The following is a 14707-nucleotide window of genomic DNA, read 5'->3' as shown; positions in this document are numbered from 1 at the left end:
GATCCTGGGTGCGGACCTACACATCGCTCATCAAGCCATGCTGTGGCAGCACCCCACATACAAAATAGAGGAAGATTGGCACAGACATTAGCTCAGGGCCAATCCTCCCCCCAAAAAAAATGAAAAAAGAAAAATAAAGAAAAAAGAAGATAATCTGCATCCCCATGTCCACTGTAGCATTATTCACAATAGCCAAGAGATGGAAACAACCTAAGTGCCCATCGACGAATGAATGGATAAAGAAATTGTGACATACATATATAAAGTATATATATCTAGATATCTATATCTATATCTATCTATCTATCTATAAAGGAATCTCCTTCAGCCATAAAATAGAGGGAAATCCTGCCATTTGTTACAACGTAGATGGGCCTTGAGGGCATTGTGCTGAGTGAGATAAGTCAGACAGAGAAAGACAAACACTGTATGACCTCACTTATATGTGGAATCTAAAAGACGCCAAACTCATAGATACAGAGAGCAGACAGGTGGTGGCCAGAGGTGGGTCGTGGGAGGTGGGGAAATTAGGTAAAGTTGGTCAAAGGTACAAATTTCCATTTATAAAATAAATAAGTTCTGGGGACGTCATGTACAGGACAGTGACTATAATTAACAATACTCTGTGTATTTGAGAGTCACTAAGAGAGAGGATCTTAGAAGTTCTCATCACAAGGAAAACAAATTTTAACTATGTGAGGTGATGAATGCTACCTAATCTTATTGTGGTGATCATTTTGCACTACACACATATACCAAGTCATTATGTTGTACAACTTAAATTTACACAATGATATATGTCAATTATATCTCAATAAAACAGGGGAAAATATTTGCCAGAGATAAACCTCAGAGTGCACGCCTGCCTGCGGGTAATCGAGAGTTAACCACGACCATGTGCAAAACCATCTGCAGTATCGCTGTCATTCAGCAGATTAGATTCCAGTCAATGTGGTACATCCAAATGAATGATTACATTTCAATTAAATGAACTTTACATTCCTCAGCAGTAAGTAGGGTCACACCATGTGGACATTTAACTTGCTAGAATTCATCTGGACAGTCAGTCAAAAAACAGGCGATAAATTTAAACAGTGCTAAAAATGATATTTTGCATTCTTATGTACTGTACGTCACTGTACACAGGATATATTTGCACACAACTATTAAGGTGCAGGGTTTATGTATAAAAAGATGCATAGTGTGCTTTCTGAGCAGTTACAGACGTTTTCTTTTAAAAACGGCTGAGGGGAATTTTGGCGGTCAGCTATTTTTGTCTTCCTGGTGGCCTCGGTCAGGCGAGATGCTGAAGGCGAGGGCTATATGTCAGAATGGCCCTGCCCAGCGAAGGTGCCGTCGGGCGGGGTGGCCGAGCGTCTGTGCGCCAGGGGCTCATCTCTACCGACACTTCTGACCTAAACACACTTGGGCAGGGGATGTATTTTTGTCACCTTCCTTACTAAAAAACCCAATAGTTACCTTTTAATATAAACATTAAAAAATTTTTCACTGCTTTATTAGGATATAAGTCATAGACCACAATATCCTCCCATTTAAAGTGTGCAGTTCAATGGTTTTTAGTATAGTCACAGAGTTGTGTAACCATCACCACAATCTGTTTCGTGAAACTTCCCAAAACATTAATTTTTCAGAAAGTTCCCTGGAAAGGCACAGCCAAGTTCCAGTCACCATCAGGAACACGCCTCTGGGAGACGGTTCTACAAACTCACAGATCATTTTTGGAGTCTTTTAAACTACCAAATTTTCCCGGCATCCTGGGAATTGTTCTAGAATTACAGCTGCCCCCCACGAAGGGGAGCCAACAGGCATGTTGCAGGTGACACAAAGGCCATAGCCCAACTCTGGAAAGCTTTAAATCCGAAAGGTTTTTTTTTTTTTTTTTTAAGGAAGATTAGCCCTGAGCTAACATCTGCTGCCAATCCTCCTTTTTTGCTGAGGAAGACTGGCCCTGAGCTAACATCCATGCCCATCTTCCTCTACTTTATACGTGGGATGCCTACCACAGCATGGCTTGCCAAGCGGTGCCATGTCCGCACCCGGGATCCGAACCAGCAGAACGCACTTAACTGCTGAAAAGTTTTCATGAGTGCGTGAGTGCTCTATGACTCTGCTCTCTAGTCCTCCCGGCTATGCCCCTTCCTCCGGGCAGCTTCACTTCTGGACTCACGTCAGGCACGGATGCGTCTCTGGCTCAAAGATCCAGAACAGTCTCTTTGGTGCAGGGGGTGCCGCCACCAGAGCCCCTGGTGGGCTGGGGCGGTTAAAGGGTCCTTGTCCTCAGGACACTAGCTGTGTCCATACCCAGCCAGAGGCTCGGCAGCCACTCAGGCACAGACTGGGAGATCAGTGTGGTGAGGGCGGCTGCCAAGGAGTGTTTCTTAAGGTCTTTTTGCAAGAAGGCATAAATCTAATTTTCAACAAAAAATCTCTTGCATGCCGACATCTATTCAGTAAGTTCTTTCATTAACCAAGCACAACCTCTCTTGTCTCGCAGCTCACCCTCCTGGCTGGATTTTCCCTGCACTCTACTGAGATGAAGTGACTAAAACAGCACTGACACTGTGCTCTTACTATTTAAAAAAAAAATAATGAAATAGAATTTCTCTTGCTATTCACGTCAGAATTCCCTCCTTGAACCCCTTCCATCCATAATGGAAGCCAAGAAGCCATTTTTTACCTATGAGATCAGTAAAGAGCAAACAGTTTGACAATAAGTGAGAGTTTGAATTCGTGCACCCTGGTTGGAAGGCAATTTGGCATTCTCTCAAAATTAAAATGTACACATCTGTTGACCAGAGCCGTTACACTTCTAGGAATGTATCCAACAGCCATCTCTGCAGAGATGCCTGTGTGCACGTACAAGGAGAGTGCTCAGTGCTGTGTGTGGCAGCTGAAGTCTGGAGACAGCCTGATGCCTGGCAGGGACCAGGTAAGTGACGATGCAGCCACACGGTGGGGCCCACGGGGCCACAGGCAGGCGCCCTCCACAGAGGATGAGGTGAAGCTGTGTGCTCTCTTGGAAAACAAGCTACACCTCCAAGATGTGTCAAGGGGAAAAGCAGCTTGCAGAACACGAGTAAATGATGCAGGGTGGGCTGGAGAGACGCAGACAATATTCCTGGAATGACACCTGTGACCCCGGGGCAGGGGTGCTTCTGAGGAAGGTGCTGGACTCAGGGCAGAAAGTCCCTTCGACTGCACATGTGCTCTTTGTATGCTCAGGACATTTCGACACATGCCCAGATACACTACTTTACACGTGCCATTATGTGAACCAGAGGGCGGTGGGCACAGGATTGTCATCTAGCCCTTCTGACTTCACTGTGGCTCCCTAGCTCACTTGGGGAACAACAGCCACAGGAAGGGGGAAAGCACAATCCGAGCACACGGTCCAAAGCGTAAAGGACGCGCTGGGTCACCCCGCCTGAGGGCCTTCTCCCTCGCCTGCTCACTTGTCTGTGACAGCAGGAGGCACAGAGCTGTGCCAAATACTGATTTCAAATCCCAGCTCGCCCCTTGCCCCCCGTGTGGCTGGGAGCAAGTCGTGGAACCTCCGGCAGAGCAGGGCCGTGGCGGCACCTCCCGCCCAGGGTTGCTGTGAGAATTCCTGGAGTCTTTGTGCAGCATGCAAACAGCGCTTAAGAGTGTGAGCGCGTGCATGTAAGTGCGCGGGTTTGTGTCTGAGTGTCGGGGGGTTGTGTGGTGTGCTGGGGGCGGGGGCGCAGGTCTACTCTTCTGCAGGAGGTCCCCAAGTTGGGGAGGCCGCTGGGCCAGAGGTGAGGGCTGCACAGGAGGCTGCGGCCTCTCTCCACGTCCAGTCTTCACTCGTGTAGACTGAGGAATGCCACTTTACTGATGAGGGGGAGATGACAATTTCTGCTGCCTCCTGGCAGAAGTGAGAGCAGAGGTGGGGGTGTCAAGGAAGCGTGAGGTCCCACAGGCTGGTTCTCACACAAAGGCACAGGGACCCACAGGCCTGGCTCAGGATCGGGAGCAGCTGGCTCCTCTGGGAACAGCCTCGCCCTGCCTCAGGCCTCCTTGGGACTCCGTGGGTTAAAGTCACTGCCCCACGGCAGTCCCTGAGATGACAGGAGACTGCCTCCTGCAGCAAACGTGGGCAAGGCATTTCTATTTTTAATAGAAGAGTTCTTGGTGTCCTTATCAGGTTAAGATATCACCAAGAGCAAAGGGGAAGCAACATATTCTCTAAATTATACCAAAAAAACTTTTAAGAGGAAAACCAGAAGTCTTATTTAAACTGCCAGAATTTGGCTTTAAAAAAAACTAGACCTTTTTTTTCTCAGTGAGAGAAATATTTCCTTTGAAAATTAAAGAGGGAGACGATAAGATTAAATTACTTAATTTTTTTTTTACCAAATTGATCTTCAGATTTTCTCTGAAGAGTGTTTGTAACCTCAGGCTAATCTCCCTTTATAAATGAATTTTGCTAAATATAAAATAACGCCTCAATTTAAAAGCACTGTTTACTCATGCCACATTACAAAATTTCCGGAAGGTTTCCCTAAATTTGGGAAACCCCTGATGAATAAGACCGACTGATAGAGAAACGGCATGATGACGGGGAGGAGGAGGAAGGCGGGGGGGATACCAGGCAGTGCTGAGCGAGCCCTGCCCACCGGCCGCTATCCCAGAGTGCCCACGGCAGTCCCGACAGTCCCGGAAGCAGGAGCAGTGGTGTGTGGGAGCTGTGTGGGAGGACCAGCAGCTCCCGAGAGCCAACTGTGTGCACCTCTTCCCAGCTCCACGCTCAGGGACCTTATATTGATGAACAGAAATTAGCCATGGGGAGAATACTGGCACCACAGAAACGGGCAAACCAGGGAGCTGTTGTTAAGCATTTTTTCTGCACATCACTGAGTAGGGGGCTCTGTTTTGAGAGGCCCCTGTGGCTTGGAGAGAGAACAAGCTAAGTGATCTGACCCAAGAGTCTGTGCACCGTTAACTCCAGCCCAGTCCCCTGTGAGGCATCTGTCCCTGAACTGAACTGGTATAGGGAGGAAGGGAGTGTCAATAGGATGGGGTTCTGAGAGCCAGAAGTAGTTTGGGACAAAAGGGTGAGCTGTCTGCTGGGTCACATAACCTCCCTGGACTGCTGTTTCATCCGCTGAGATGAGGGGCAAGCTCTCCCGAGAGACCACCGTGCAAGTAAACAGACTGTGCATGTCCTGGCTCCTCTTGATTCTAGGGAATAAAACCATGCGTGCTGCTTGCATGGAAGATGAGTGGAAAGGGTATGCATGTGCACGGAGGGCAAGATCCTCTGAGCGCCGTACTTACGTGACCCGAGAACTGATTTGTAGAGAAACTGTGAAAACTGTTTGGTCCAACTGGGTGTGTGACACCTGCCAGTGCAGGATGGGGTATTTAACTGATGCCTGTGTTCACCTTCTGACTGTGCTGAGTCCAGTCTGAGGGTGCTGGGACCAGGGGACTTGGGGGTGTGTGTGGGAGGGGTCCTAGCAGCCCTCTGGTCAATGTCCTTGTGGCCCTGACTTAAGCATCTGGGATTGGCAACACTGGGGTGTTCTTGGGGAAGGCACCTGAGAGCAAGAACCCAATTGTAGCAGGACGAATAACGGCCCTCAAAGATATTAGGTCCTCTCCCCGAGAATCCATAAATGTTCCTCTATATGGAAAAAGGCCTTTATAGATGTGATTAAGTTAAGGATCTTGAGATAGGAGATTATCCTGGCTTACACCGGTGGGTCCTAATGCAATCACAAGTGTCCTTATAAGGGAGAGACACAGAAGAGGAAAAGGCGCTGTGACCAGGGAGACAGAGAAGGCAGTGATGTGGCCCGAGCCAAGGGATGCCGGCGGCCACCAGAGCTCAAAGAGACAAAGAAGAGGTTCTCCCCTACAGCATCCAGAGGAAGTGGGGTCCTGCTGACACCTTGGTTTTGGCCCAGTAAAACTGATTTTTCGACTTCTAGTCTCTAGAACTATGAGAAAATAAATTTATGTTGTTTTAAACCAGTAAGTTTGCGGTAATTTGTTACAGCAGCCAGAGAAAACTAACATACCAACTAAGACAAAAGATGATGAATGCAAGGCAAGGGCTTTACCTTTTAGCAAAAACTGAGAATTATCCAATTCTCCAAAGCCAGCACCCCTCCTCCCCATGCCCCCCCCCACCCCCCCCCCATAGATTACTAAACGCAGCCGTGAAGCACAGGGAAGATTTAAGAATTCACAGATGGGCAGTGCAGTCCTTTCTGTCAGATCCCCGTGCAGGCACAGTCCATGCTGCCGTGCCGTTGCATATGCTGGGCCTGCAGCCTGGCACCCCATCACCTCTTTCTCTCTGCAGAGCTCATACACGAGGCCAGGCCCTCATGGCACTGTCCCAGTTTCCTCCCTTCCTCCCTCTCTTCCTGGGAGTCAGTGCTCCATGCCTCTGCTGTGCCAGGGTCCCAAGCTCAGACTGCACAGGGCCCGACAGGTACCATCAGTGAGCGAGGCAGCTGGGCAGGGGCTGGTAGAATTGAGGAGTTTGCACCTATCATCCTGGGGGCGCTATTCAGAAATACAGGTTGCTCACCTTGGGTTTTTTCAAGAGAAGTAGAAAATCCCACCTACCTATGTGAAATCTCCCAATTTTGTAATTTGTTAACTAATTTAAAAAATAAAATTTGAACCCTGTGCACCAAACAGAAAGATGTCTGCCTGCTGGTTTGCCATGGGGCTGCCAGGCTGCACCTGTGCCCGAGGTCTTCCCTCCATAGCAGCATTTATCTCCTGCGTTATCCCTCCAACTACCTGCTCCTTCTCTTGGGGAGGATCACACCCACACAGCCCCAGGGCCTCTCTAGGAGAAGCCATTCACTAATGGCTGAGTGAAGAAGGAAAGAAAATGGGAAAAGGAGGGAGGCGGGGAGAGAAGGAATATAGTAACCTTTCTATTGGCAGAAAGTCAGCAAAATGACGGCAACTCTTGATGTCAACAAAACCACCCATGAACACCGTGTCATTTCAGCTAAACTCTCAGTGCACTGGAACTGTGAGGGTCATCTGCATAGAGTGTGGAGGATCAGCTAATACCAGGTCTGGCTTTTTGCGGGAGAAGCATCGAAGACCAGGGAGAGTGAGAGCCAATCTGAGCACAGGAAGGCCTTTCAGCTCAGATCCTGCTGACCCCTGCCAGACAGCCCAGAGAGCTGAGCTCTGAAGTGGCTTCAAGGTAGTGGATCTCAGCAGGGAGATGGCCAACCCAGAGAAAGGACCTGGAACAACTCCTGCTCAGACACAGGTGTGCAGAGACTTCTCTGGGCCTCAATTTCCCCAAAAGTAAAGTGAAGAGGGTAAGTGGTTTATTCCAGGAGCATCTTCACAGGTTTTGCTGTATCCTTGTACCAAATGCACAATCATTTCTTTAATCTCTTTCTATAAAATTGACTGAATTTTCAAAAACGTATATGAATTCATTACAAAAGCAAGTAACCGTAAAAGGAAAACCAGTACCACTTGCCGTACATACACAGACCATAATCTAAAAGCAACCAGACCAGTGTGTTCAATTCTAGGCAGCTGCCCCTGTGCGCTGAGCCTGGGATGGCTTCCTTAGTGCAAGGGGTGCTTGGCAAGTGTCAGAGAGATGTAAAGACACATTAGCACCCAGCTGCGACTTTCTCCTGGCTACTTGAAAAGGAAGTAACTTTGCCATGTAGGAATTCCATGTGACTCCCTGACTCGCTGAGAGCTGCCGGGTGGGCTGTGCCAGCAGGGAGCCCTAAGGTCAGGACACAGGTAGTTACAACCCACAGTTCATCCTTTCCGTAGGGGACAGAACATGAGCGGCCCTTTAAGAAAGCAGAACAAAACTGGTGATTTTGAGAGTTGAAGATGGAACCCTCGCCCGCCTCCCCTCCCAGGCTCAGAAAGACACCGATAAAGCTGGATGCAAGTAGGAAGCAGGATGGAAGCTTGGGGTGGTGCTGGAGACAGAATGACGCAGAGAGGAAGCTGCTGGAGCTGGACGGGCAGACTCTCCCACGGCAAGGTCTTGGTGCACTAGTCTGACTCTAAGGCCACCACGTGGTCAAGGGCCTTGAACACCACACTGAAGGGCTTGGAACCCAAAGGGCTTCTGGTAAAACTGTCACCTTTGCCTCATCTCTGTCCCCAGAAATGCCCACAGGAAGCCGTAGACACTGGGAACGATGGCCACGAGTCCTGAGACATTCGCTGGGCGTTCCGGAATTTAAATTGCTGCCTGCTTGGTCTGGAGAAGGCTGCGCCCCAAAGTTGGCTGCTCCCTTCTTGGTCAGTCGCTCCTTTTTCACTTTTTCAGGAGCGCCTGGCCTCAGAAACAAGGCCTGGACAGGCCTTGGGCCAGCGCTCACCGCTGGCCCGGCCCACCCCACCCCACGGCCCTCGGAGAAAGCAGACAGAGGCCTTTCATAGCTTCAAAAGTTCCACCAGGTCCTCCAGCCACAGGAGGCTGGAATGGGTAACTGAATCCCACTCAAAGAAGAAAAAAAAAAAGGCACAGTGACCTTTTGTCCCAGCAGAAGTTCCGGGCTCTCTCCCAGCCGGCGGAGGCGGCCCAGCCAGGAGTGTAAGGAATTGCAGATGTGCGCGCAGGGCCTCGGCCGCGCAGCCCCGCCGGACAGCGCCCGGTCGCCGCGGTGTTAGGGACGCCCAGAGCCCGGCCCGCTCCCCGCCCTGGACGCCCTCTCCCAGTTTCGGTCCGAGGCTCGGCGGTGATCGCTGCCTCTTCCCGGCGCCTCACCCAGAGCTCTTTCCAGCAAAGAGGCAGCAACACGGAATCGACCCTGATAGGGACAGGGGGTTCATTCTGGGTCGCGAGGAGGACGCGAAGGCCCTTCCCGAGCGCACCAGGAGGTGCAGGTGGGGTCGCGTCTCCTCGGTGGCTGCGGGGGGCTGAGAGCTGGGCTGGGCACCCGGCGCCCGGGATGTGCGAGCTTGCGCGTGTTCGCCTTTGTGGGAGACTTGGGGGCGCATTCCTTACTGGACATGGGACGCGGACACCTCTGCGTTATGAGGGTCCAGGCCCGGGAAAGGGCCAATTCCCTCCCCTCTGTGGGAGACAGGGTGGCCCTCACCAAGTCCGGGACCAAGGTTGGGCACCCCTCTCCCCTACATCTTCCTGAGACACCCACTCGGGGGCGCGGGGCAGGAGGAGGCAGGCCGGGCCGGTGAAAGCCCTTCGGTCGGGGACTGGGCTAGACCGACGCCCCCGTCCCGCGCCGCCTGCCGGGCCCCGGCGCCGGGGTCTCCCGCCCACGCGCTGAGACGCTGGGGCGCCGGAACCCGCGGTGGCCACGGAAGAGAGGCCGCACTCACCGCACATCGTGGCCACTGCCCGCGCCCTTCGCAGATCCGGGGCTCCGCACGCTCCGGACGCTCGACTCTCGGTCCGCGCCTCGCGCTCTGCTGGCTCGGCCTCCTGCTCTTATAGCCCGGAGCCTCAGCCGGGGGCGGGGCGGGGGCGGGGCGGGGGCGGGCCCTCCCCTCGCCTGCTCCCCATTGGTCGCCGGTTGTCGTGGCAACGGCGGGGACTGGGCCCCCAGGAGTAGGGGCAGGGGCTAGGGGCAGCTTCCAGGCGCAGGTCTTGCTGTGACGCGAGGGCGCTGGGCATTAGGTCCTGGAGATGGGCTGGGGTGGCAGACCGCCTGACTTCGGGCCCGGACACCACCACGGATTAGGCGTGGTCCTTGGGCAGGGGACTGAATCGCTCTGTGCTTCAGTTTCCCCGTCTGTAGAATGGGGATAACGATGGACCCTGGCTCCCGGACCGGGGTGAGGATTGAGGCGGTCAGTGGGGTGAGCAGAGCGCAATGTCGGGCGCAATGTCCACGTTCCGGGCGTGCGCCCCTCTGCGCGCAGACCCCTCTCGGGCCTTCAAACCTGCTTCCCTCCCGTGAGGAGAGGACTCCAGGGCCTCGTTGATTGATGACAAAATTGACGCTCCTCGCAGAAGGAAAAGGACTGTGCTCAACAGGGCAGAATTCGAACCCGGCATTGACTCCACAGCCGGAGCTCCGAGGCAGGGATTCCCCAGGTCGTGAGCCAAGGTGGGGGGACCCAGGAAGCCGCCCCCGCGCCCCCAGAGCCCCGGAGCGGCACTGACCGACCCTCCTCCGCGCAGCTGGGCCGAGCGCGCCGGGGCTCCTCCGCCCCCGCAGCCTGGAGCCCGGATCCGCCCGCCAGCGTCACCGGGGCCTGCGTTCCCCGCCCTGGTTCCCGGCCGTCCCCTCCCTCCCCACTGCGCTCTGGCCGGGTCTCCCGAGGAAGGTCACGAGAACTGGCCCAACATTTGCGTACTTTGAAGCCATCTGGTGTTTTTTATTTTACTTAAAAAAAAAAGGAATCCTGAAATTCTAAACAACTCCTCCCCAGTCGTGTTAGAGAACAAAACGAGCCTTTCGCGTCTTGTCTAGAGCGTTTTTCCTGACGTAATCTCTCTCTAGCTTCACCTCGGCTCTGCAGGCCCTGTAGGAGGAGGTGTTTACTGTACCCATTTGCCTGTTGAGCAAACTGAGGCTCAGCGAGAGTAAGGAGGGGGTTTGGTTGAGTCATCCTGCTGGGAAATAGCCGAGCCAGTTCAGGGGCCTCACCCTTCCCTGCGCAGGCCACTGTCATTCCTTCCTCCCTGCGTTCTTAAGAAGCTGCTTCGTGCCTGTCCTGATGCTAAGGACTTAACGATGAGTGGGGATAATCCCACCCGGGTCCTCGAAGCACTTACGAAGTGGTAGGAGGCAGACACTATCCAGTGTCACACAGAGAGGCAGACGGTTCCAGGTGGGACACAGGGAGGGGGGCAGGCCAGGCTGATGACGGGGATGCCAGGCTCTGCCTGGGACTGGGCTGGGGCTGGGGCTCGTGCAGGTCAGAGTGGAGCCAGGGCAGGTTGCCAGAGGAAGTTAGCAGACTCCAGAAGGGAGGAACATGTGCAAAGTTCCCACTGCTGAGGACTAGAGCTGGGGCCCAGCAAGCAGGCTGTTCTGTCCCAGACCAGCCTCCACACTCTGTACTGAGGTGGGGACAGGATGATGTCATCAGGCCTTCCTCTAGCACCAGGACACCAGGAGCCCTGGGGTCCTAGCAGGGTCCAGATCTGTTCCCCACCCTTCATGGGGATTCACTGCCCCCTATGAGTGGGAGGAGAGACCATGTGAGGACCCCGGTGGAGGTATCTGCAGCTGCTGCTGGCCCAGCATCCCCCCTGCTTTGGGGACCAGCCCCTGAGAGTCCGTTGGGAGGCCAGTTGCCTGGGTCTTGCCGTAAAGGCACTAGATCCTCCTGGCCCTGGTGTTGGTTCAGGAATCAGCATGTGGCCTATGGGGGATACTGGCAGAAAGGATGAGCTTGTCCCCTGCCAGGTGGTGCAGCCAGCAGGAGAGTAGACTGGTGTTGCTGGGGACCCTCTTGTCACCTTTGGAGTGGGATGAGGAAAGGCCATCTGGGAGTGAAGCAATCCACAGCAAAGCAGATCCCTAGGATGGAGAAAGAAGAATGTTTTTGGATCCCCTGGATCCTGCTGGGTCTGAAGCCAGGCCTTCTCTCTGGAATTCTCAGTATCAGTGCTCCATAAATTCTTATGCTTGATTGAGGCACTCTGAAGTGACTTCTGTTATTTGCAACCGAGTAGAGTCCTGGCCCCTTCAAACTGCTGAAACTGTGATCTGAGGGCCAGGGAGCAGTTAGGCAGCTGGTCCTCAGCCCTTGAGGTCCTGCTGGCTGGAGCCCCTCCTGCCCCCAGGCTTGTCAGGGACCTGGTGGAGCCCAGGAGGCCCCTGGGGTTTGTGAGATTAAGCAATCTGCCCAAAGTTACTCAGCCAGGAAGTGGGGACTGGTCTGAATCAGGAGGCCCAGGCTTGGTCTCTTTCAAAGGAGGGAGGATGTAGGACCACACGTAGATGCTGCCCCCAGCCTGGCCTCTTACCTGTGCTTCCAGGAGGGTGAGCCTGAGCAGCTGGAGTCCAAAGCCCAAAGGGCCTTGCAGAGAAGGGCCCTGTGCCTGCTCCCTGTGTGTCCCAGAAATCCAGTGCCCTGGCTGTGGCCCTACTTTCCAGGAGAGACTTCGACCCTTCTGGCTAGCAGGGTGGGACCAGAAGCTGGGATTGCAAATACCAGCCACAGACATGGCTTCTTCCCCTGTACAGTTTTTTCAAACCTCAAGTTAACTTTTATAAAGTTGGGAGATTTGCTCATTGATCTGGATTCTCCCAAACAACACAGGGATCTGCTTTCTCCTCCTCCCCCGACAAGCCAGCCGAGTCTCATGGCTGTCCCGGTAGACATGGAACGTGCCTGCTAGCCCCCGCCACAGGCCCTGCTCAGCTGCTTTTCCCTGTGATGTTTCTGCTGGGGCCTTGGGAGGGTTACAGGGTCCCTGGTATTAGGAGGGCTGCCTTCTAACTCCAGCAGGAGTCCTGACTGGGCTTTCACCAGCTCCCATGTGGTCATCAGGTTCCTTACCACCAGTCTCCATCTGCCCCAGCTGGGCTGTGGCCACTAGCTGACCTGGGATGGTCACCTGTTCCTCCTGATCTCCTTGTTCCCCTCTGGGAGCAGAAATGCCAAGCAGACCTCAGCGTTGGCTCCTTGAGCCCAGAGACTCAGGCCAGCCCAGAACTGTGGATCACAGGGCTTCCAGGCTTCGGTGGAGGGTCCGAGGAGCTGGGAGTCCAGGGAGCTGAGGCTTGCAGCTGGATCCCTGCATTGGATAACTCCAAGTGTGCGGGGGGACATAAGATTCTAGGGGAACCTTGAGTATTGCTCACAGCAGACAGGGTTTGGCGAGACCAGGCCAGAAATCCCAGATGTCATGACCTGGATGGCGTTCCCCACCTCAGGGTGGCTGGTCCTCAGTTTAGACCTGAGGTGGAGAGGACAGGAAGCAGCAAGACATGAGGCCAGACCTGGGGTGGGGCAGGAAGCCAACCCCCAGCCCCTATCCCCTCCCTCCTGTGGGGCTGGGATGGGGTGGGTGGGGTTGAAAAGGTCCATGGCTAAGGAGGGTCTGAGAGCCTGGCCTGGGGCCAGGGTTTGAGGATAGCGAGAAATGGAGAGCAGGATGGGGAACTGAGGCAGGAATTCTTCCACAGAGTGAAAGCCTGGGGGAGGAAGGCCTCAAGTTTGGCTGGGGCCTGGAAAAGGGGGAGCGTTGTGCAGCTCAGTTTTGGCTGCCAGATGGCTCCACCCCACCCTCATGCCGGCTCTGAGGCAAGAAGGGCCCCCCCTGCAGCAAGGTGGGGGCTGCACAGAGGTGGCCTCCTGAGGAGGTCCTTGGAGCCACGGCTTGTTCCCTGTCTCCTGCAGGGCCTGAGGAGGTGGTCTGCCACAGGCTGAACCTGTGTATTCTTGTATGACTGCAAGTTCATGTAAAACAAATAGGGTTAACTATAAATCTTTATAATTTTTTTCTTCCAGAAGAAATACATATTCTTTTTAGAAAATAAACAATAAAAAATTTTAGGAGTTAACCACTGTCAACTTTTTACACCTCGCAACATTCCCCTTTTCATCTATAGTCGTTATTTAAACAACACTGTGGCTGGACTGCAAATACTGTTTTGTAGCTGGAGTTCGACCCTGATCAGAAAGAATTTTAAACAGTGCTGCGAAGCTCAGATCTGTCCCAGGAGTGCCAGTGCTGTCCCCAGTGCACTCCTGGCGTCACTGCACCCAGGAAAAGCTGGGATCTACTCCGCCAGGAGAGTGGAGGGGCCTGTGTGGGACCGGTGCCTATGGCAGAACCTGAGATTGCACCAGCAGTGGCTGTGGGACAGTGTGAGTGGACACCGCAGGCCCACCCCTGCCAGCGCCCTAGAGGCTCTCTGGCCCAGGGGCAGGGGCTGGTGATGGCTCTGCCTGCCTTTCCACAACTGCATGGCACCCCACTCGGGGCATAGTAGTTCAAGCTCGGTTGCTTCAGACAGGCATCTCATCTGGGATAAAAAGGCACATATTGAGGTCCCTACCAGAGCAGGGGAAGCCCCACATTCATGGATCATTCGGTAAAATAAAGCATGGTTGTTCATTTATCCTGCAAATGTTCTTGACACTTCCACATGCCTGCCCTGTGCTAGGCCCAGGAGGTATGGAAAGGAGACCAACCTAGTTTCCACCCTGGAGGAACTTACAGTCTTAGTGGGCAAACACACACACATATACACACGCATACAGAAAATAGAGGGTGTGGTTCAGATTCGGAGTTTTGTAAGTTGAGAAGTAATTCAACTGGCAAGTGAAGTGGGGAAGGTCATTTCAGGCGGAGGGGACAGTGTATGCAAACGCCTAGGGGTGGGAAAAACCATGTCAGGCACGGGAAGTAAGCATACATAATTGTTAACCCTCTACACCTGTCTGGGGTGCCCACGGGGGTCCAGGCAGGTAATGTAAATAAGGAAGATGGGGGCGGGGGGTGAAATGATAGGGAGCAGTAGGGACTGTGGGTACTAGGACCATGTGTTCCATTTAAACCTCTTTCTGGTACCAAAACAGGGCATGAGGCTATTGGAAGAATAAGCATAGTTAAAATGCCCATGTTACCTAAAGCAATCTACAGATTCAGTGCAATCCCAATCAGAATCCTGATGACATTCTTCACAGAAATAGAACAAAGAATTCTAAAATTTATATTGAACAATAAAAGATCCCGAATAGCCAAAGCAATCCTGAGAAAAAAGAACAAAGC

General features: G+C 53.1%; 1 protein-coding gene across 1 annotated transcript in view; it reads right to left on the bottom strand.

Moving 5' to 3' along the window:
- The window catches only part of GFPT2 (glutamine-fructose-6-phosphate transaminase 2), a 40376-nt gene extending 30176 nt beyond the window's left edge, over window positions 1-10200 (bottom strand). The window contains exon 1 of the mRNA XM_014730340.3: window positions 9349-10200. Coding sequence (XP_014585826.2) covers window positions 9349-9355 — 7 coding nt within the window. The 5' untranslated portion in view covers window positions 9356-10200. The remainder of the gene's footprint in view (window positions 1-9348) is intronic.
- Window positions 10201-14707: the final 4507 nt, after the last annotated feature.

This window comes from Equus caballus, chromosome 14 (assembly GCF_041296265.1).
Source record: "Equus caballus isolate H_3958 breed thoroughbred chromosome 14, TB-T2T, whole genome shotgun sequence".
Lineage (NCBI taxonomy): Eukaryota > Metazoa > Chordata > Mammalia > Perissodactyla > Equidae > Equus > Equus caballus.
This window is presented reverse-complemented; position numbering and strand designations above follow the sequence as displayed.